This window comes from Ambystoma mexicanum, chromosome 12 (genome assembly GCF_040938575.1).
Source record: "Ambystoma mexicanum isolate Mex_15411 chromosome 12, UKY_AmexF1_1, whole genome shotgun sequence".
In the NCBI taxonomy this organism is placed as follows: domain Eukaryota; kingdom Metazoa; phylum Chordata; class Amphibia; order Caudata; family Ambystomatidae; genus Ambystoma; species Ambystoma mexicanum.
This window is the reverse complement of record NC_090936.1, coordinates 1,076,929,694-1,076,953,883: the sequence shown is the minus strand read 5'-3', so window position 1 is coordinate 1,076,953,883 and position 24,190 is coordinate 1,076,929,694. Positions and strand designations below refer to the sequence as shown.

General features: G+C 45.7%; 1 protein-coding gene across 4 annotated transcripts in view; it reads right to left on the bottom strand.

The window, feature by feature from the left end:
- The window catches only part of PLXNA4 (plexin A4), a 1,277,179-nt gene that overhangs the window by 51,052 nt on the left and 1,201,937 nt on the right, over positions 1-24,190 (bottom strand). For all 4 annotated transcript variants that reach the window (XM_069629627.1, XM_069629628.1, XM_069629629.1 and 1 more), the window contains 2 exons: positions 16,593-16,783; positions 7,524-7,693 (listed from right to left, as the gene is read on the bottom strand). In XM_069629627.1, the coding sequence (XP_069485728.1) occupies positions 7,524-7,693; positions 16,593-16,783 (361 nt within the window). The remainder of the gene's footprint in view (positions 1-7,523; positions 7,694-16,592; positions 16,784-24,190) is intronic.

The following is a 24,190-nucleotide window of genomic DNA, read 5'->3' as shown; positions in this document are numbered from 1 at the left end:
ACATTTTATTTCTCGCTAAAAAATAATTTCAAACCTGATTTAAAAATAAATAAATATATGCGTTGAACTTGACCCATTTCAATATTCTATCTGTAGCCTGGTTTCGAATTGTGCTGCGTGATGTGGCGCCTAGGGCGCTATCATATTTGGAGTAGGGTTGGGGAAATCAAGTCACATTGCACAGTCCATGAAACATTTAAGTGTTAATCACTGTTCCAAGGGCTGGGACGGGCGATAACGGCACCGGGACGTAATCACCTGTTCCAGCCTTTGAAAAGGGTGTTTAACGCTATTAGCACCCCGGGTTTCCAATCTGGAAACCTGGGGTGCTAAGAAAATTGTATTTTTTTTAAATGTATGGGGCGCCGCGCTTCTCTCATTCATTGAATGAAAATACTGTCACAAGATGGCTGCCGGAGATCTGGAAGGCTGGGCTCCATACAGAGCCCCACTGACATTTCTTTGGTGGACACGGAGCGGCAGCGCAGTGACGGTGGTGGGCGCTGACAAAAAAAGAGGTAAGTGGGGTTGGGGGAACAGGTAAATTAAAAGAAAAGGGGTGGTGTGGGAAGATGGCAGTGCAGTGCGGGGGAGGCAGCCTTCAGGTTCCATGGAATGCGGACTTGAGTCGGTAGATTCAGCCCACAACCCAAGGAACCTGATTAGCTGCTCCCCACCACAGGTGATAATTTATTTATTTAATTTATTTATAACATGCTGGAACACCGCCGATAGGCATAGAAGCGCAGTGACAGAAGAAACAATGGAAAATATAAAGCAGGGATTAGACAAGCCAAATCAACAAGGAGATTCCATAGTGAAAATATTCAAAAGAAGGGTCTTGAGTTTGCGTTTAAAGAGCAATATTTTGCTGCATATTCTCAGATCTGGGGAAGAGCATTCCTCAGTCGAGGAGCTGCTACAGGGAAGCATCCATTCTGTACATGGGATAATTTAGCTGCGGGTACTTCCAATAGCCCTGTGTTGTTGGATCGTAAAGTACGCCTAGCTGGCAGCCATATTAGCCGTTTTGGCAAATAAACAAACCTTTTCCCGTAGAGACACACATGAGTGATACACAGTGTCCTAAAAAGGATCTGATTTTGCACAGGAATCCAATGAGGTGACCTTCTCGCCGCAGAAACATGCTCCGTTCTACGAAGGCCACTAACTGCTCAAACTGCATTATTTTGAACTACCTGCAGCCGATTGATCTCTACCTTGCCAATGCCCTGCAGAAGGCTAACGCAATACTCCAGGCACGAGCCAATAATCACATGAGCCAATGTGACACTATCTGCTGTGTCCAGGAAAGGCCTGACCTGCACCAGTAACTTGATATTGCAGGAGGCATGGGACACAAGACTGCTGACATGTGCTTTCATAGTAAGTTGCGAATCCAAAACCATACCCAGTGTTGTAACTTTCGAAAGTGTTGCCAGATGACAATCAGCAATTTGAAAGGTGGATAGGCAGGTTCCATTTTGCGCAGCTTGAAAGCAGTACCTGCCATCATGATTTCAGTTTTTTTCCATCATTAAGTAACAGCCCGTTCAAGGTCATCCATTGGCAAATTAGATTGTAGGTATTATTAATGGTCCGTGAGTCAAGCTCATAATTGCCGCTAAGGGGAAAAAGCACTGGACTATCATCCCCATAGTTTGCGTACCCAATGCCTTCTGCATCCAGACGAATAAAGCGGGGAAGAGTGAATACATTGAAAAGTGTTGGGGACACGCAGGAGCCCTAAGGAGACCCACAGTCCAATTCATAGCCTTCCGCTATATTATCTTCAAGAAAGAATAGCAGTTCGATTAGAAAGAAATGACAGACCCAAACTAGAGGCCTTGCTAGAAAATGAGGCAAAGTCTTACAATCTAGTGACCAGAATGACGTGATCCACAAGATCAAAAGCTGCTGTAAGATCAAGCAGCATCAGAAGGGAAGCGTTGCCCTTATCTGAGTGCTGAAGAATGGTGTTTTTTAAATCTGTACTATGATTGCTCCTAAACCCTGATTAGTTACAGCCAAGGATGTTATGTACGTCTAAGAAGTTTGGGGTTTGTTGATATGCCACCTTCTCCAAAATCTTCAACAGAAAGGGGCAGTTTGTTATCGTACAATAGTTGCCTGGTAGGTCAGGAGCCAGTGAAGGTTTTTTTCAGGAGAGGCGATACACAAGCCTGTTTGATAGATGCAGGGACCAGGTTCTCTCTGAATGAGAGATTTACAAATTTAGCAAGGAGAGGTGTGAGACAAAATGCACATGACTTCACAATAGGCGGAGGACAACTATTGCCTTTCCCGATGGTAGGTTTAATTTTCAACAGTAGGTCAAGAATAAAGGGACGTCATTTCACCAAAATGCCAGGGGTAGTGGAAGTGACATCACACGACCCTTGACTTCGGATGACATCACAGGAAGTGATGCCATTTGACCCCACCCCGAAGTGACATCAAGGGATGCCATAGAACACGACCTTTCACCCCTCGACAAAACAGTACATCACATAGCATTACATATACACTACGAAAAATAAGGTTACGATATCACTGTAAAGTGATATACATTTCATACAACAATGGATCAGCATATGTATCGTTAATATCAGTGCGTATTGGCCCATATTACGAAATCACTGTGAATGCAAGCAGACGTCCAAGGCCAAATGATAATGATGTGTTATTATATAGCACTTACGCTTAAGCGCTTCATATAGAACAAATATACATACAATACTACCCAACCTGTGTTGGTACTCATTTATCAACCTCTGCAGGAAGAAAGGCCGAGTTGACCTTGCCGGGAGACACAGATCCGTTCTCGAAATAGCACAGGGCACCTCTTCCAAGACAACATTAAAATCCTCCCAGGTTTTCAGAATGATCCGCAGATACACAAATACTCTCGACTGAAAGTCATGATATGTATGCATGTATGATTCATAAAGCACAAAGCGAGCTGGGAAGCAAGGAGCGCCGTGGATAGGGTGAACACCCGACGGGCTACAGGTAGCATGAGGAGGTAAGTAGGGGAAGCAAGGAGGGGCGAAGGGGGGCACAGGGATATGCACTCTTTTATCAGCCAGACCATCAATGGGACACATTACTGGAAACGATATGACTAGTCATCCTGTCCATGAGCCCATCTATGCCATGCGCTCCAGTTTCAGCAAGTTTTCTAAACACTTTAGCTTCTCCATCACCTTTCAGGGTGACCTTCCAGGTCATGTCAGAACCTGTCACCTGGGCGATGGGTTTGCTCATCAATAAGCGACAGGTTTACTGAGACTCTCTTTGCAGTGACTTAATGTACTTTACATTAGGCGTTGTCCAGTTATTTGAACAGAGCTTTTCGGTAATTGAGTGACTGGCGTGATGCAACGATAATGATAATGATGTGTTATTTATATAGCGCCTTAATCCAAAACGCTTGCATGACCTGGCAGATTCCTATGAGGTTGGGCCCTCAGCCAAATGACCCAGCATAGTCAATAAAATGGTAGAATTTAAAGCGAAAGACAACTCTGGGTGGGTCTGTCTGTGGATGCTCGGGCAAATGCCAATATATGTCACGGGATGCATAGTGATATTAGCCACACTGCACAGCCTCTCCGGTGGATGCAGGCTCAAGGGGTCACCAAAGTAACAGAATGGCGTCATAACAACAAGGACAGCAACTGGTCACGAGAAACTGGGAGTTGAGTTTGCCATTCGTGTGGCTGGGAACACAGCCATTTTGAGGCCGTACACATTTTTAAAAAAATCAGATATCCTTTCTCAATGGGTAGGTAGGGTGACCAGATTTTCAAAACAAAAAACCGGGACGGCCAACAACATAAAAGAGGGACTACCCCATTGCAGCCCACCAATTACTGCCCCTCCCCCAACACGCCCCCACAACCACCCTTCAACCATATTTCCCGCACTTCTCCTTTCTATAAACTGTATATAATCTCATTTGTGCAGTTATGTCTGTGAATCGTGGCATGTTAATTCAAAACAAGCGTTTGCTATCATTGATATTACATGACTTGCTGTACAATAATTTCCAAGTCAGCCTCTATGGCAGAGTCAGTAAGTGTTCTACCTGAGAGGTTGGGGGTTCGAGCCAAACCTCCAACTTCAAAATTCTGAAAGTGTTGTGAAAAATAATTACGGTTTTAATTACCGTAGCCCCCAAACAGGCAAACCCCGGACGGGGTTTCAAAAATGAAAAAACTCCCGGGACCCCGGGACGGAGGGTGATTTCCCCGGACTGTCCCGGGAAAACCTGGACGTCTGGTCACCCTATGGGCAGGGCTTCCATCAGCTTCCTCCTTCCTCCCAGAGCTCTTGCCAGGTCAGCGTCTTCTTCACTCAGCGCGGACACCATGGAAATGGAAAGGGGACTCCGTCTGTTTAGAAGGAGCTGCTTTTCTCATTTCAATGGCGTCCATCTTTGCTTGGTATATTAGTGGTAATGGGAACATTGTCTGACCTCTGTGCACTTTGAACTGGGAGCTTGCATGCCTTTGTTATGTTGCCTTAAGGACTGCCCCCCTGGCACCAGGGTGCTAATAACTATGTAGCCGAAAAATGCGTGCAAATCTCACCATCGCATGTTCTAGAGATATCATTAAATGTCCTTTCTTTGCTCATAGGGGGTATGGCACGGACACCAAATGCGCTTAAACCCACAATGTCACTGGAAATGACATCACACTGATGTTGACTCTTATTGAGTCGATAAGAGTCGAAGTCTGTGTGATGAAGTCACAGAAAGTGGATACAAAAATCCAATCAGAAGTGAAAAGTGAGCACAAATACGTCATCAACTCACTGAAACACTTCAGATTCACTCATAAAGATTGCACGGGGTTTGTGTAGGGGTCTCAGTAGCCATTACGGTGACCTCCACATGACCCCCCACCCCCATGGGTATTGTTTTCTCTAGTACAGTATTCATGGCCGTCAGCTCCTTGCTGATTTCTGGGGGAGGGAAGTGATGCACAAGGGTGACTCTGTCACCCTAGAGTGGGTGGTAGACACACTAGGAAGATACCGCCTGAAGCCTGAGATTCTAAAGGGCATTGAGGTTTGCAATGGAAACCACAGACGTTGCAGTGATGCTGGTCCACGACCCCAAAATAGTGGCACTTTTTTCAAGCTGTCATTTTCACACAGTTAAAACACCCCAGATATTAATGAGAGTGAAAGCAGGCAGTGGGTGGCCAGCTACATTTTAAAATCCAGAGCCAAGGTGCTAGTGTGAGGTATGCAGTGCTATGCTGTATCATGCAGGTATGCTATGTAGTTTCATGCTAAATGATGATGTTATACTATGCAAGGCCATGCTGTGCTTTGCTGTACTATGCTATTCTGTAATAATGGGCATTTCTATGCTATGCCCCTCTATACTACGCTCCACTATGCTATGCAATTTTAGGCTATACAATATTATGCACAGCGGTTCATGTTTTCAGTGCTTCCTTTGTTAATTCGTGGGATTTTTCAGTGTTTTCAAAGAGTAAAATAGTCTGTGTTTATCAACGTACATTCATTATTTTCCATAAAATAATAATCGTGGAAAATAGTGTTTATCAGCGTTTACAAAAAAAAGTCCCTTGATTGCTGCATGTGCAACATGCACATTTCTTTTGAAGCACTGACCTTCGCTATTAGCAGAGGCATTCTGAAAGAGTGCTTTCTATTCCCAGCAAATGTACTGGACGGAGAGGAGCTTACAGTGATTCCAGAGCAGAGGACCCAGCACAGCCAATGCCCGGCCTCCTCGTGGTGTGCTTGGCTATTAATCAGAATGCTGGTAAAGTGGCTTCATGGAGATTATTTAAATGAAGGAAAGCACTAACGCGCCTGTCCAAGTCCACTCTCCTTGAAATAAATGAAACCTTGGGCTCAGTGAAGAGTTTTGCCGGTTAAGTGGTGGGAGAGGACATTCTCTGAAGCAGGTGAATCGGGGGTAGCTCGGTCTGCTGTGCAGTGGTGCTCCGGTAAGTAACCAGTGGAGCTTCTAGATCATGTGCAATCATCACATGACCACTCAGAGCTAGCTCAACATGCCCCGTAGTGGGTGAGGCAGTCCTTTCAGTACCTCCCCTTTCCTTGAATTCTGATAGGTGCTTGTCGTCCTGAATTTATAATGGGGAAGCAAAATCAGTACCAGAACAAAAAGAAAAAAGGACTGAACCGAACACCACACGCAACATGGAGCATACGTGTGAGCACAGATTGACCCCTTGCCTGAACAAGGTTGAGCTGTGATCAGCAAAACTGAGCAGCGCAAGTGTGTTGTTATTCTGAGTTAAATTAAGTTAATTTACTAAAGCATTACCTCCATCCATAAGAAAAATAGAATGCAGGCCTTTAGCAGACTACACACTAGACCAGGGTCGTCCAACTCCAGGTCTCGAGGGTTGGGATTCTGATGGGTTTTCAGGATAACCCTTATTAATATTCATGAGAAGAAGTTTGCACACATTTGGAATCATTGCATGCAACTGTATCTCATGAATATTAATGAGGGGGTATCCTGAAAATGTGACATGGATCTGGCCCTTGCGGCCAGGCGTTGGACAACCCTGCACTAGATTGCCTCAAGTTGTTTCTGAAAAGCATGATTAGGATCCCCATTAACCCCCATCTCCTCCATCTCCCCCATCAGCCATTCAGATGCTGGGACCTGTGGATCTCCACCAGTTTAGCTCCAGCATGCAGGATGTTACTGGATGTAAAGCCAGTACACTGGCCTCTCATCCTGGCTGACATCTCATTAGGGGGTAATGTGCTTTCTTGAGATGGGTCCCCGCCAAACTGTTAACTGTATTCCTTAAACACATGTTTACAAGAAAGTGAAATAAATACTGGTGGTGTTTTATCTGCATTAATATATTTTACCTGAAAACCCGGAAGCATAATGTTGCTATTATGCAAAGCAAGCCTCTGCAGTTCTCTGTCATGCCACATTAAGACATGCAATGCTATAATGTGCCCTCCTATGTTCTTTTGTCCAAGGAAATGCTATGCACTGTTGTGCCATTAAGATGCGCAATGTATTATGGTATGCAATGCTATGCTGTCTTATGCATCTATGTTAATGAAACGCTATGGCTGTGTTTCATTTATTGGACACAAAGCAAGGCAAGAAGAAAGGATTAGGGCACAGGTCATGCATCTTCTTCTGGCCCATGTGTACACATGTCAGACCACTTTGAGATCTGCTGACTTCTGGGGATGAAGATCTGGGCTGCAGGACTCTAACTCTACTTAAATCACTTATTTTAGATTCAGTTATCAGCCAGTGAACACCATCTATTTCATTGTCTAGGTCTTGGTGACCCCACCTGCATGGCAATAACACTATATCAAAACTCTGATAGAATACATGGTCACATTTGATTCATTGATGTTCCCACTATTTCTTAGACAAATCACCTTTCCGGTAGGTCCGTTTTTGATCTTGCCCCATCCCCCCTTCTCCTCCCAACATTTGTGTGCTTTGAAGCGCATATATTTCAACTTACCAGTTGCTTTTCCATGTGTGTCGGACGTGGGGGTCATGAATACTGTGCTTGTCCGCCTGCTCGTCCAGGAAGTCGAACATGTACTTAATGGCGAGAGGCAAGGCGCTTCCGCGGTGTGCCGTGCTGAATATCGTCTCGAAGAGGTCATCCACAAACTTCTGCAGAGTTCCCTGCAATAACGTAGAGAGGAAATGCATGAGGAGTCCCGAAGAAGCCCAGTCACGTGACCTGAAACATGCACAGCCCGTTTCCCAAAGAAATCCATTTGGGGTGCATAAATCGTGACAGGCACAAAGTATGGACATTCAGGAGAGCAGCCATGAATACTTTTGGTAAACATCTGAATATAATGAATTGCCATGAAGATCCATTACCTATTTTTTCGGTCTTTCTGAAAACCAAACTTAATTGTACTGTTTGGTCAGCCGAAGAGCCCAACCTTGGACTGCATTGGTTACCCTCAAAGGCTAGGTTTGGTAACCCTCAATATTTTGGGCCCACCTAATGAAAATGGCAGAATGTACCATCCTGTTCTATGAGCCACCCAATAGAATCAATCATATGTGTTGACTTGTTAAAAGATAATACACCATAGGCACATATTTACAAACATTACTATAAATCTATCATTTGCAAGTTGGCAAATTTGTACATAAAAGAACTACCGATGCTATGAAAGATCATCAGACACAACAACAGTTACATACCATTCGTGTGATCAAGGAAATTACTCACAATGATTTTTTTAAAAAAATCTGTAGATTTAAAAATAAACACATCTCAAAGTAGTCAATTTTCATAGATATGAATTGCAGACTTGATGTTCCAAATAACTTACTTGGACCTAACAGGCTTAAACAATCCAGAAATGTCTTGTGCAAACCATGACTCAACACCAGTAATCTTCAGTAGTGGATCCAGCCAGCAGATACACAATCCTCCTTCTGGTAGCGCCTCGAAGCAACTCCAGCATATGGTGATTGGACAAACTGCAACTATATATAGGGCCATGGCCTGGCCAAATACAGCCTCTTTCCAGCCTCTGCTGACTCTGAAGACCAAATCGGCATTGCAGAGCCAGCGATGGCAGGACAAAAACAACCTGGAAATAGAACCGCCTTGTGCAAGTCTAACTCTGGAGTGGATTCTGGTTGTTCCAGCTGAAGGTCATTGTGATTGGAGGATCTGATCCAACCTTTTAACCAATTAGGTAGGTGGGGTCCTTGAAGGCCCTATAAGTCAGGGGTAAACTACGTGGCAATGGTGAAGTATTGGACGGAAATTGGTCCTTGCTGCTTTTTTTCCCACTCTGCCCATGCCTTCCCACCCAGTGGCAATACTCACCACCTCTTAGATGGGTGGTCAATAATATTTAGTAATGGCCCTTGCGTCTAATCGTTACACATTCACATGATCCGACTCCCTGCCAGCGAAGTTTGCTTGCCATCCTCATGCAAGACTATTTCTGTTGGAGAACTCTCGCCTCACCAAGGTTCCTACATCCAGTTTTTTCAAGGGGAGACAGAAGGTCCTCCTCCTGAGATCCCACATTTTGGACTATTTGTAGTTTTTTTGGGCATCCCACCAAATGACATCACGACAGCAATCCAGGAAGGCTCTAAAATTAGCGCTCCCTAAAAAGCTCTTTAGTTTATCTTCCTGTTCATTTTAACATCTGTTACGAGCCCATTTCACTTTTAGTTAATTCTGATTTAAGTCATTTTATGGTTGTGTTTGTCTGTTTTCACATCTGCTGCGATCGCAAAGCAACAGTTTTGCTTTGTTTATGCACTTTTAAAGTTAAATAAGCATAAAACACAAAACCAAAATAAACACAGGGCATTGTTCATTCAAAGTTTTTGCGTCACGCCAAAGCCTGGCTTTGAGCAACCGATGAGGACCGTTTTGACAATCAAGGGATTGTGAAATCGGAACAATGTATATGTAACTATCTTATGTCTGTAAACATGCGTGATATGATTTATGCCACACCGCTGTTTTCTACAGCTATCTGTGATATCCCTGTAATATGTATTACATGCTTTCCAGCGCCCAGATACCTACAGGTTTGGCGTGCGCTACACATGCTAAATAAATAAATAAATACATAAATAAAGGTCCCACAGCAGCAGCTGGAAATCGGGCAGCGTGGCTCTAGATGCTAGCCGAAACTGATTGGTTCAAATGTAGAAGCTAATGAAGTGCTGTTATCATAGCGCTTCCGCCAAAGCGCTTTATGTGGAACATATTTACATACAATATCACCCAACCAAAGTTGTTACTCATTTGTCGACCTCGGAAGGAGGAAAGGATGAGTTGGCCTTGCCGGGATTTGAACCATCCACCTGCAGATCGCACACAGACCACAGCATTGAGCGTTCAACCTGCTGAGCTATATATAAACAAATCAGTGAATACAAATAAATACAAATCTCACTGACTGTATATTCTGTTTGCGTTTCATGGGGGTTCCCTCAGCCACTTGGATTTTCCCTCTTTCCTCCACATCCATATCTAACCTTGCCCACCACCTATATTTTGTTTAATCCTGTTAATTCCTGCAACAGGTTTATCATTTTAACATAACTTAGACCAGGATATTTGCAACTTGATTCTAACCAGGAGGTTTTGGACTACAACTCCCATGATCCCTCACCATTAACTATGCTGTCTCTGGCTGATGGGAAATGTAGTCCAGCACACTCGGTCGGAGAAAGGTTGTAGAGGCATCACTTACTACCCTCTACACAGCGACAGCCTTCGTTTTCCTTAGCCTGCTTGCTTGGGTGTCCTTGAAAAGGGGGGCGCAATGTGGACCTTAAACCGGAAATCTGTTTTTATTACATCCAGAACAAGTTTTTAGCAACTGGCCCCAATGTGTGTGTTTCCGTCTACTTAATTAAATTTAAGTGACATAAACCCACCAGACGTGTGTGTTCAATTGCGAACATGTTCCTTGTGTGTACTAAACACCAGTTCCCGGTCTGCAGTGAGATCCGAGGTTAACACCCTGTAATGGGAGTCATAATTAGGGGGGCAACACTGCTGCGCCAATGTAGTTAAATTAATGAGTCTCCCATTGTGACACCAGAACAAGGTAAACGATTCCCAAAAGAAAAATAAGAGCTTTGGCAAATCCACAAGCTGCGATCTTCAGAAGGGCACCCGATCTTCTACGATGCCAACAGAACCACTTTTCCGTTCAAAACACACCAAAGTGGAGCCACTTTCACATGACAGCGACCGGAAGTCGCCAATGTGAGCTGCCGTCAAGCAAGCACTTACAGGTTGTAAAGTCAAGCACAGCAAACTAGGGCGCTGTCAGACATCTCATTCCCGAAATGATAGAATAAGCCGTGTGCTAAAGGCGGCCATTTAGGTGTCTGGCTGACGCGTGGCCCGCACAGGTGGCCGTAGAGAGGCCTTGGCAGCTTTCACGCGACTCTCTCCTGTTTACATTTCTCTGCTAGGCTAGTTTACTCAATATGTCCTCTACAACTTCACACTTTCTGGTTATACTTTCCCTGTTTTTCCTTCTCTTTTGCCCTCTCACATATATGCCAACATTATCTACTCCATTCGGGAGACTCTAGTCCAGTCCTGGTTTATAGATGCCCTGTGGGAGTTGTAGCCATGGATTTATTAATCCAGGACTACAAGTACCAGCATGCAAAATTAAATCCATGCAAAGTTAAATCCAGGAATGGACTACAGTTCCCTGAATGGAATGGATAAGGTTGGCATGTATAGGATCGCTCCCACTCAGCTACTTCTAGTCTTCTCCTATTGTTTCGGGGTTCATTTGAGGTTGAGGATAGTGTTTCTAACATAAATATTCTGTACATTCTGTATTGTGTCTAAGTTATTTAGTTGGAAGACGATAGTAATCTATTCTTTGTTTTTAGGTCATTTTTTAGTGGTGTTTGTTGATATTTGGAATGTTATTATATCAAAATAATTATTTCAGACCACCCTACATGGGTGAATTCAGAATTAAACCATGAAGAGTTATGTTTGCACCTGTCATTATTGCTGTTTGCACCTGTCATTGTTCCTGTTTGCACCTGTCATTATTGCTGTTTGCACCTGTCATTGTTGCTGTTTGCACCTGTCATTGCTGCTGTTTGCACCTGTCATTATTGCTGTTTGCACTTGTCATTGCTGCTGTTTGCACCTGTCATTATTTCTGTTTGCACCTGTCATTGCTGCTTTTTGCACCTGTCATTATTGCTGTTTGCACTTGTCATTGTTGATGTTTGCACCTGACATTGTTGCTGTTTGCACCTGTCATTGTTGCTGTTTTCTACATGTGGCCCCCTTTGAAAGGTGTTGTGCTGCCCTGTGCACCATAGTTGATGAACAGGTCTGTTTTGAAGGTTGTTTAAAGAATGAAATTAAGATTATTGCACTATTTAAAAAGAGCAAGAAATATTCAGATGGAGAAACTTTGTTAAAGACATATTATATGTGGGTTAGCATGCATAACCAATCAGGTGACTCCAAGGAGACTTTGGCTGCCGGTATGATATGATATGACATTTATAACGCGCCTATACACAAGTGTTTCAAGGCGCGATGAGGCAAGGGAGGGGAAACAAAGGGAGGATTGACAACGATCCTACTAGGCCAGGTGTCATTCAGATCGTGCAAGTGCATGGGAAGGGGGCAGGGACAGTGCAGTACATGGGAAAAGATGATAACAATAGTAAGTAACGGCCAACAAGTGGCAAGTGCAAGGGTAAGTGCATATATCAGGTGTCAAGGGCTGGTAGGGGGACTGTAGCTATACAGAAACAGTCCCCAAGTGCGGGGGATGCCAGGTGGGCAGTGCAGGGGTGTGACGCAGGTGGGGCCTGAGAGCAGACGGTGTCCAGGTAGCCAGAGCAGTTCCAGTTACAGCCAGGAGGTCAGCAGAGGAGAGGAGGAGAAAAGGCAGAAGCGAAGAGAAAGGATTTGAGGTGCTTCCGGAACCGGAGATGGTTCTCCTCAAGTTAAGGGAGGCAGAGAGGCTGTTCCAGAAGGAGGCACCAGCTGAAGAAAGAGATCGAACATCAACTCGTTGCTTGGAGAAGCGACTGACCCTGAGGGAGTTGGAGGCGGATGAGCGAAGAGTTCGAGAAGGAAGATATTTAGGAAGAGAGAGTTGAAGGTATTGAGGCCCCAGAAGGCCTTGTGGACGATGCAGAGGGTTTTGAGCTTAATCCTCAGATCCACTGGGAGCCAGTGAAGAGATTTCAGTCCTAGAGAGATATGATCCATGGGCTTGAGGCCAAGGACAAGTCTTGCAGTCCTGTTCTGGATAAGTTGTAGAGGGCCGAGAGTAGAAGCAGGCAGATTTAGAAAGAGGCTGTTGCAATAGTCCATCCTAGAGAGAACCAGAGCTCTGGAGACAGTGAGCTTCTGGGGGAAGGAGTGGAAAGGAAGAATACCTCTGAGGTGGTGCAGTTGGAAGTGTGACTTCTTAGAGATGTCAGAGATGTGAGGAGAGAAGGAGAGTGTGGAATCGAAGATGACACAGAAGTTTTTAGCCTTGCAGGTGGGAGCAGGAAGAGGGCCAAGAGAGGCTGGCCAGAGATATACAGGGAAGGAGGGAGCGGGTGTGCTGATGAGGAGAATCTCATTCTTACTGGCATTAAGGCAGAGGTCATTGGTGGCACACCACTCCTGGATAGCAGACAGACAGTCAGAGATGAGGGAAGTAGAGGAGGAGGCCGAGGGTAGCCTGAAAATGAGCTGGGTGTCATCTGCATAGCACTGAAAGTTGGGGCAGAGAGCGGCGATGCGGTGGGCAAGGAGTGCCAGGTATTGGTTGAACAGCCAGGGAGAGAGGTTAGACCCCTGGGGGACACCACAGGTAGAAAATAGGATAGCGGAGAGGAAGGACCCCAGTTGGACCTGGGAGGGTCGGTCAGAGAAGAAAGAAGTCAGCCACGCCAGAGCCTGACCAGTGATACCCACGTTATCACAGAGACAGTTAGGCAGGATGGCATGATTGACAGTGTCCAAGGCAGAAGAGAGATCAAGCAGGATGAGGATGCAAGGGGTGTTAGAGTCAAAGTTGGAGAGCAGGTCTTCATGGATGTTCAGGAGAAAAGTTCCCGTGCTTCTGGCAGACTGATGGTCATGAAGACAACCAACAGATTCAGTGTGGAGATTAAGCTGGGAGATGGCCAGTTTCTCCAGGAGCTTGCCCAGGAAGGGTTGATAGAGATTGGGTGATAGCCGCGCAGGAGGGGTTGGCAGAGGGTTTCTTAAGAAGAGGGTGCACAAGGGAGTGCTTCAGGGGGGATGGGAAGACTCCAGTGGTGAAGGACTGATTGCAGAAGTCGGCCAGGGCAGGAGCCAGGGAGTCGATGTGGTCCTTGATAGTTTTGGAGGAACAGGGGTGGACCTGTTTTGACGAGACATTCATAGATCGGACTTGTTTAGAAACTTTGTCAGCAGAGAACAGGGGAAAGGCAGAGAAGGAGGGAGGAGAGGTGGCTGCAGAAGGGCCAGAGCAAGAGCAGGGGGGCATAGTAGGAGAGTGAGGACAGGATATCCTGTGTTTTAGAGATGACATGAGAAGCCAGTGACGTGCAGAGAGCCTGGGAGGGGACAGGATAGGTAGAGACTGTGGCAGGATTGGCCAGTTCCTTGCAGATTTTAAAGAGTTCAGCCGAGTTGTTAGATGCCACAGAGACGTGGGCTTGGATATGTGCTCTCTTCTTGGTTAGGACAGAGAGCCGGTATTGCCTTTGCAGCAGGTGGCAGTCCAGTTTGTCAGAGGATGTACATGAAGCACACCATTTCCTCTCGTCCACCCTGTGCTTGCATTTCAGGGTGACGAGGTTTGCGTCGTACCAGGAGTTGCACTTGGCTTTGGGCTTCAGGCGGATTCTCATGACAGGGGCAAGGATATCCAGAGTATCAGATGAGATGTGTCAGGATGAGAGTCAGCCAAAGTGGCAGGGGGGGTGAGAAGGTGGCGGTGAAAGCCTCAGCTGACACGCGCTTCATGGGTCGGATGACCGAGAAGGTGGGTGGCAGTGTTGGAAGTGGCTTGGCCTGAGGGGTAGGGAGGGTGCGGTTAGAGGAGAGGAGAAAGTGATCACTCCAGAAGAGAGGAGTGGTGAGAGGGATAGAAAGGGGAAGGTCTACGGAGATCAGAACATCCAGAGTGTGCCCTGCAGAGTGAGTCGGGCCAGAGGGGAGAATACTGAGTGAGAGAGAGTCGCAGAGGTCGCAAAAGAGTCCCAAGGGAGGACAGGAGGCATCCAGGTGGATTTTGAAGTCTCCAAGAGAAGGAGTTGAGTGGTTGAGGCCAACAGTGAGGCGGAGAGGTCCGCCCACTCAGAGAGGAAGAAGGAGATCTGACCAGGTGGTTGATAGATAGTAGCCACAGTAAGGGAATGGCCAGGGGAGAGAGAGAGCCTGCAGATGAGGCATTCAAAAGAGGAGTAGGCCTGCGTAGGAGTGACAGAAGAAGAAATCCACTCAGGGAAGATCAAGGCTCCACCTCCACCAGAGCGGTTGGACCTGGGCGCGGAGAGGATCTTGTAGCCGTCAGGTAGGGGCGTGTCAAAGCTAGTGACAGAGCTGGCCGTGAACCATAAAGTGTCATTAAATTGGGGGATATAATCACCAGTCACTGGTTGACCAGCTTTCAGGAGGTGCTGCAGCTCAGATGTGTGCCTCTCTGTATGCCTGACAAATGGACTATATATCGACTGTAATTATAGTCAAAACAAAGCCTACAAGCCCAGAACGTGCATTTTGCTTGTGTTCCCTGAAAAGCTACTTGCTCATTTCACAATGGGGGATGAGGGTGTGAGCTACAATAGCTACCTAAATAAGCCCTTTTTTAACCTTGCTTCTGTTGGTCATCTTCTTCTGTGGTTTCCACTTCCTGCCTGTGGCATGAATGGACCGATTACTTACCCATAATCGTCATTACGCCAAGTACAGGTCTTCCTCGTTACAGTCCTTGACATTCCTCTCTCCTGAAACCCATTGTGGTTTTAAACTGGTTGGTATTGAAACAAAGGTCTTGGTGAGTTAGAGATGCTTTTGTACCCGACATAGGGGAGTAGTTTAAAAACAAAAAGTGGGAAGAGCAAAACATGTTTTTATGGGGCTTGTGAAGCACCTGTCTCCCAGGTGAGGACTCACCTCATAGAGTAAAGACTGTGACGAGGTAGACGGACCATGAGGTAATGGTCCGAATACTTACCTGAAATCATCATTACTCCTAGTACAGCTCTTCCTCGTCACATTCCTTGAAGTAGAGTAAAGACTGTGACGAGGAAAATCTGTAATCTTTATTACTCCTTGTCCAGCTCTCCCTCATCACATACCTTGAATTAGAGTAAAAACTGTGATGAGGAAGATGGACAATGAGATAATGGCTTGAATACTTACCTGGAATCTTTCTTTACACCTAGTCCAGCTCTTCCTCGTCCCAGTGCTTGATCTAGAGTAAAGACTGTGACGAGGAAGACAGACCTGGAGGTAATGGATACATTTATAATTTGATATCCCTGAATGACATACTTTTTGTCTGAGAATCTGGATTAACTCTTTGAATTTAGACCATTAGCCCCCAGAGCATAAGTCCTTATAAACAAAACGGGAGGCCTGAGCAGCCACGACACAGCATTTTATAGGGATAATTTGTAAAACTGTCAGGGTGAAATGTGGAGTCGGTGTCCCCCTTTAATGCGTAAATCATTTTTTTTTTTTTTTAATAACAAGTCGGGAAACTGATATATTAACATGCCATGCTGCCCTAACTCAGAAATGCATTGCAACACAAAACTATGGGCTGGACTTCAAAATCAGGGATTTCCCTCTAGCCGCTATATATGACGTCAGAATGACATGGATGCGGATCTTTAATAAAAGAAGGAAATGTACATCTATGTTGCAATATATCACCTGAACATGTGACCGTAATTAGTCTTCTTTGACCTAAAGATGTGAGGTGAAGGCAACAGGGGGGCATTTCTGAACATGGCATATATCATGCATGCACCAGGCATACCTCAGGCGTAAGTACATCAGGCACATTGTCCTGTGCAGATGGGTTACCTTGGTTGCCAGTAGCCTCGTCAGGTAGATCTCCGACACCATCTTGCTCCCCCGGTCCCCCTCCTTCTGGTCGCCGTGCTCGTGGTTCTTCACAAGGTGCCACACTTTGACCCCGCTCTCCAGGTCTGGCGTTATCATCGGGGTGCGGGACCGCAAACTGTCCGGACTACCCGTGTACCGGATCATATTCTCTGAAACAGAAAACCAAGTACAGTCAACCACTGCTAGGTGTTCTGAGTTCGACAATAATGCAGGTTTCGCTATGCTAGCAACTCATTTCACTCAATGTAGTTTGATGCTGCTGCAGAGTTGGCTAAGATGTGACAACAACCAATTCTAGGGCCCTATTTGCATAGGGCAGCAGTTCACAGCCTATGTCACGCCTGATGTTTTGGATTACAACTCCCATCAGCCACAGCCAGTAGAGTGAGTGGTGGGGGATCATGGGAGTCTTAGTCCAACACCGATGGCGAGGCACAGGCTGGAAGGGTCTGCCAACCTTGCCTCTCCGGATATGTAGGACTACAGCTCCCATGAGCTCTAGATAGAATGGTCAACAGTGAAAGATCCTGGGAATGGGAGTCCAAAGTATCTGGAGAGAAGCAGATTGCAGACCATAGGAGGTAACCAGACAGGGTGCATGAAACAGGTCGACCCAGGCCCCAGTCCTCTGCTTCTATTTAACCAACAAAAGCCCCTGATTCACTAAAGGGACGTGCTTCGAAACAGGTGGACCGAGTGTGAGTTCAAAGGGCCTGCAGCCTGAGCCTCCATTCATAGGTAAACTGACACACCCATATTAGAAGACCCAACACCCCAATGGCAGGAAGGCTGCTGAAAGCTATCTACCTTACTGAGGGCCTATAGTGCTTCGGAAACGGCACGCCTTAATCAACATGTCAGTGTCAATCATTATTTACATCTTCACTCCTGTGTGTCCTCAATGTTTTCAGATTTGTCACCATCATACATTGATTTGGTCCATTTGGTCCAAGACCAGCAACGCGCTGGTCTTGAAAGCAAGACCACGCCGCGGAACAGAGGTTCGAATCCCGGATCCGTGCCTAGAAACCAAACTCAGGTATGAAAACAATTAAAATAAATTATTTCAATACATGTAACAAAACTGTCACTCGTTCACCGTCTACTATTGCCTACCTCAAATTTCCTTTGAGATAATAATAATAACGATAATCATAATAGCACAATTCTATGAAATGTGTGATGCCAGATTCCTCCCCTTTCTAACTACTGTAATAACAGCTGTCATCAATACCTAAGCCAATGTATTTTTTTTGTGGTTATTTAATGTAATGTCCTTATTTGTCTGGTCAAACATTTAGGTGACACATTCTGCTAACAATGTGTCAATGCCTCCCGCGTGTGGCCCCACAAAGTCAGTAATGGCTCGGATGCCACTAAAGAAATGTTTCTCTTGTGGCATCCAAACCCTGATATGTGGCAGAAATGCATTTAATCTGGTCCCCAAAACTGCGCCGAACAGAGGAGAGAGTACACGTGCCAATCTGCATTGACCCCTTATGATGGCTGGCATAAGGGCAGTCTCTCTACCAGCCCACGGCAGCCCAGCGCATGCCAATACAGCCCACCACATCCCACCGCAGCTCGACATTGAAACACAACTGGCACCGACAAATGCATGCACGTTCACGCGCACCCCTGCGTGCAGTGCCACCTTTTCCGCCATCAATCCAACACATGTTCCGGGATCCGCGATATTCCTAGATTACAAATCTTTCAAATGGCAGCTATTAATGAGAATCCCAGTGTCCCATTAAACTGGATAAGCGCGCACGCGCACACAGACTAACACATGATTCAGTGTGTGTTATTTTTAAAATAACAGAGAGCTAAAAACGCTTGCAGTCATCAGTCTGACTTCACGGAATGTATCCAAGTGTTCTAATAACTGGCACAGAAACCTCCTGACTGGGGCATGGTTTCTGAAGTGGCATCAATACAGGCACAATACCCGTCTAATGGTAACAGCCACTATAACTGTGTGACGGAGCATGGTAACTGCCACTATGCCTGTGCAATGGAGCATGGTAACCGCCACTATGCATGTGTGATGGGGCATGGTAACTGCCACTGTGCCTGTGTGACGGAGCATGGTAACTGCCACTATGCCTGTGCAATGGAGCATGGTAACTGCCACTATATCTGTGTGACGGGGAATGGCAACTGCCACTATGCCTGTATGACGGAGCATGGTAACTGCCACTATGACTGTGCAATGGAGCATGGTCGCTGCCACTATGCCTGTGTGATGGGGCATGGTAACTGCCACTATGCCTGTGTGACGGAGCATGGTAACTGCCACTATGCCTGTGTGATGGAGCATGGTAATTGCCACTATGACTTTGTGATGGAGCATGGTAACTGCCACCATGACTGTGTGATGGAGCATTGTAACTGCCACTATGACTGTGTGATGGAGCATGGTAACTGTCACTATATCTGTGTGATGGAGCATGGTAACTGCCACTAAAATTGTGTGGTGGACCATGGTGAATGCCACTATATCTGTGTGATGGGGCATGGTTACTGCCACTATGACTGTGTGATGGGGCATGGTTACTGCCACTGTATCTGTGTGATGGAGCATGGTAACTGCCACTAAAATTGTGTGGTGGACCATGGTAACTGCCACTATACCTGTGAGATGGAGCATTGTAACTGCCACTATGACTGTGTGATGGAGCATGGTAACTGTCACTATATCTGTGTGATGGAGCATGGTAACTGCCACTAAAATTGTGTGGTGGACCATGGTAAATGCCACTATATCTGTGTGATGGGGCATGGTTACTGCCACTATGACTGTGTGATGGAGAATGGTAACTGCCACTATAACTGTGCGATTGAGCATGGTAACTGCCACTATGCCTGTGTGATGGAGCATGGTAAAAGACACTATGACTGTGCGATGGAGCATGGTAACTGCCACTATGCCTGTGTGATGGAGCATGGTAATTGCCACTATGACTTTGTGATGGAGCATGGTAACTGCCACTATGACTGTGTGATGGAGCCTGATGACTGTCACTATTGCTGTGTGATGGAGCATGTTAACTGCCACTATAACTGTAATTGAGCATGGTAACTGCAACTACTATACCTGTGTGATAGGGCATGGTAACTATCACTATAACTGTGTTATGGAGCATAATAACTGCCACTATAAGTGTAATTGAGCATGGTAACTGCCACGTTAACTGTGTGATGGAGCATGATAATTGTAATTGAGCATGGTAACAGCCACGATAACTGTGTGATGGGGCATGGTTACTGCCACTATGACTGTGTGATGGAGCATGGTAACTGCCACTATAGATGTAATTGAGCATGGTAACTGCCACGTTAACTGTGTGATGGAGCATGATAAAAGTAATTCAGCATGGTAACAGCCAAGATAACTGTGTGATGGAGCATGATAACTGCCACTGTAGATGTAATTGAGCATGGTAAATGCCACTGAAACTGTGTGATGGAGCATGGTAAAAGCCACAATAACTGTGTGATGGAACATGTTAACTGCATCTATAACTGTGTGATGCGGCATGGTTTCTGCCACTATGACTGAGTGATGGAGCATGGTAATTGCCACTCTAACTGTGTGATGGAGCATGGTAACTTTCACTATCACTGTCTGATGGGGAATGATAACTGCCACTACAACTGTGTGATGGAGCATGGTAATTGCCACTAGAACTCTGTGATGGAACATGGTAACTGTGTCTATAACTGTGTGATGGGGCATGGTAATTGCCACTGTGACTGTGTGATGGACAATGGTAACTGCCACTATAACTGTAATTGATCATGGTAACCACCACTATGACTGTGTGATGGAGCATGGTAACTGCCACTATAACTGTGTGGTGGAGCATGGTAACTGTCACTATAACTGTGTGATGGGGCATGGTTACTGCCACTATGCCTGTGTGACGGAGCAAGGTAACTGCCAGTATGCCTGTGTGACGGAGCATGGTAACTGCCACAATGTCTGTGCGATGAGCATGGTAACTGCCACTATGCCTGTGTGACGGAGCATGGTAACTGCCACTATGCCTGTGTGACAGAGCATTGTAACTACCACTATGACTGTGTGATGGGGCATAATTACTGCCAATATGACTGTGTTATCAAGCATGGTAACCGACACTGTAGCTCTGTGATGGAGCATGGTAATTGCCACTATAACTGTAATTGAGCATGGTAACTGCCACTATAACTGTGTGATGGAGCATGTTAACTGACACTATAGCTGTGTGATGGAGCATGGTAACTGTCACAATAGCTGTGTGATGGAGCATGGTAACTGCCACTATAATTGTAATTGAGCATGGTAACTGCCACTACTATAACTGTGTGATGGGGCATGGTAACTGCCATTAAAACTGTGCAGTGAAGCATGGTAAGTGCCACTATGACTGTGTGATGGAGAATGGTAACTGCCACTATAACTGTGCGATGGAGCATGGTAACTGCCACTATGCCTGTGTGACGGAGCATGGTAAATGCCACTATGACTGTGCAATGGAGCATGGTAAATGCCACTATGCCTGTGTGATGGAGCATGGTAATTGCCACTATGACTTTGTGATGGAGCATGGTAACTGCCACTATTACTGTGTGATGGAGCATGGTGACTGTCACTATTGCTGTGTGATGGAGCATGGTAACTGCCACTATAACTGTAATTGAGCATGGTAACTGCAACTACTATAACTGTGTGATGGGGCATGGTAACTGTCACTATAACTGTGTGATGGAGCATAATAACTGCCACTATAAGTGTAATTGAGCATGTTAACTGCCACGTTAACTATGTGATGGAGCATGATCACTGTAATTGAGCATGGTAACATCCAAGATAACTGTGTGATGGAGCATGGTAACTGCCACTGTAGATGTAATTGAGCATGGTAAATGCCACTGAAACTGTGTGATGGAGCATGGTAACAGCCACTATAACTGTGTGATGGAACATGTTAACTTTCACTATCACTGTCTGATGGGGCATGGTAACTGCCACTATAACTGGGTGATGGAGCATGGTAACTGCCACTATAACTGTGTGATGTAACATGGTAACTGTGTCTATACCTGTGTGATGGGGCATGGTAACTGCCACTGTGACTGTGTGATGGAGCATGGTAACTGCCACTATAACTGTGTGGTGGAGCATGGTAACTGCCACTATAACTGTGTGGTGGAGCATAGTAACTGTCACTATAACTGTGTGATGGGGCATGGTTACTGCCACTATGCCTGTGTGACGGAGCAAGGTAACTGCCACAATGACTGTGCGATGAGCATGACAACTGCCACTATGCCTGTGTGACGGAGCATGGTAACTGCCACTATGCCTGTGTGACGGAGCATTGTAACTGCCACTATGCCTGTGTGACGGAGCATGGCAACTGCCAGTATGCCTGTGTGACAGAGCATGGTAACTGCCACAATGACTGTGCGATGAGCATGACAACTGCCACTATGCCTGTGTGACGGAGCATGGTAACTGCCACTATGCCTGTGTGACGGAGCATTGTAACTGCCACTATGACTGTGTGATGGAGCATGATAACTGACACTATGACTGTGTGATGGAGCATGACATCTGTCACAATAGCTGTGTGATGGAGCATGGTAACTGCCACTATAACTGTAATTGAGCATGGTAACTGCCACTACTATAACTGCGTGATGGGGCATGGTAACTGCCATTACAACTGTGTAGTGAAGCATGGTAACTGCCACTATAATTGTAATTGAGTATGGTAACTGCCACTACTATAACTGTTTGATGGGGCATGGTAACTGCCACTATAACTGGGTGGTGGAGCATGGTAACTGCCACTATAACTGTAATTGAGCATGGTAACTGCCACTACTATAACTGTGTGATATGCATGGTAACTGTCACTATAACTGTGTGATGGAGCATAATAACTGCCACTATAACTATAATTGAGCATGGTAACTGCCACGTTAAATGTGTGATGGAGCATGGTAACTGTAATTGAGCATGGTAACAGCCACGATAACTGTTTGATGGGGCATTGTTACTGCCACTATGACTGTAATTGAGCATGGTAACTGCAACTACTATAACTGTGTGATGGGGCATGGTAACTGTCACTATAACTGTGTGATGGAGCATAATAACTGCCACTATAAGTGTAATTGAGCATGGTAACTGCCACGTTAACTGTGTGATGCATGATCACTGTAATTGAGCATGGTAACAGCCAAGATAACTGTGTGATGGAGCATGGTAACTGCCACTGTAGATGTAATTGAGCATGGTAAATGCCACTGAAACTGTGTGATTGAGCATGGTAACAACCACTATAACTGTGTGATGGAACATGTTAACTTTCACTATCACTGTCTGATGGGGCATGGTAACTGCCACTATAACTGGGTGATGGAGCATGGTAACTGCCACTATAACTGTGTGATGTAACATGGTAACTGTGTCTATACCTGTGCGATGGGGCATGGTAACTGCCACTGTGACTGTGTGATGGACCATGGTAACTGCCACTATAACTGTAATTGATCATGGTAACCACCACTTTGACTGTTTGATGGAGCATGGTAACTGCCACTATAACTGTGTGGTGGAGCATGGTAACTGCCACTATAACTGTGTGGTGGAGCATAGTAACTGTCACTATAACTGTGTGATGGGGCATGGTTACTGCCACTATGCCTGTGTGACGGAGCAAGGTAACTGCCACAATGACTGTGCGATGAGCATGACAACTGCCACTATGCCTGTGTGACGGAGCATGGTAACTGCCACTATGCCTGTGTGACGGAGCATGGTAACTGCCACTATGCCTGTGTGACGGAGCATGGTAACTGCCAGTATACCTGTGTGATGGAGCATGGTAACTGCCACAATGACTGTGCGATGAGCATGACAACTGCCACTATGCCTGTGTGACGGAGCATGGTAACTGCCACTATGCCTGTGTGACGGAGCATTGTAACTGCCACTATGACTGTGTGATGGAGCATGATAACTGACACTATGACTGTGTGATGGAGCATGACAACTGTCACAATAGCTGTGTGATGGAGCATGGTAACTGCCACTATAACTGTAATTGAGCATGGTAACTGCCACTACTATAACTGCGTGATGGGGCATGGTAACTGCCATTACAACTGTGTAGTGAAGCATGGTAACTGCCACTATAATTGTAATTGAGTATGGTAACTGCCACTACTATAACTGTTTGATGGGGCATGGTAACTGCCACTATAACTGGGTGGTGGAGCATGGTAACTGCCACTATAACTGTAATTGAGCATGGTAACTGCCACTACTATAACTGTGTGATATGCATGGTAACTGTCACTATAACTGTGTGATGGAGCATAATAACTGCCACTATAACTATAATTGAGCATGGTAACTGCCACGTTAAATGTGTGATGGAGCATGGTAACTGTAATTGAGCATGGTAACAGCCACGATAACTGTTTGATGGGGCATTGTTACTGCCACTATGACTGTATGATGGAGCATAGTAACTGCCACTATAGATTTGAGCATA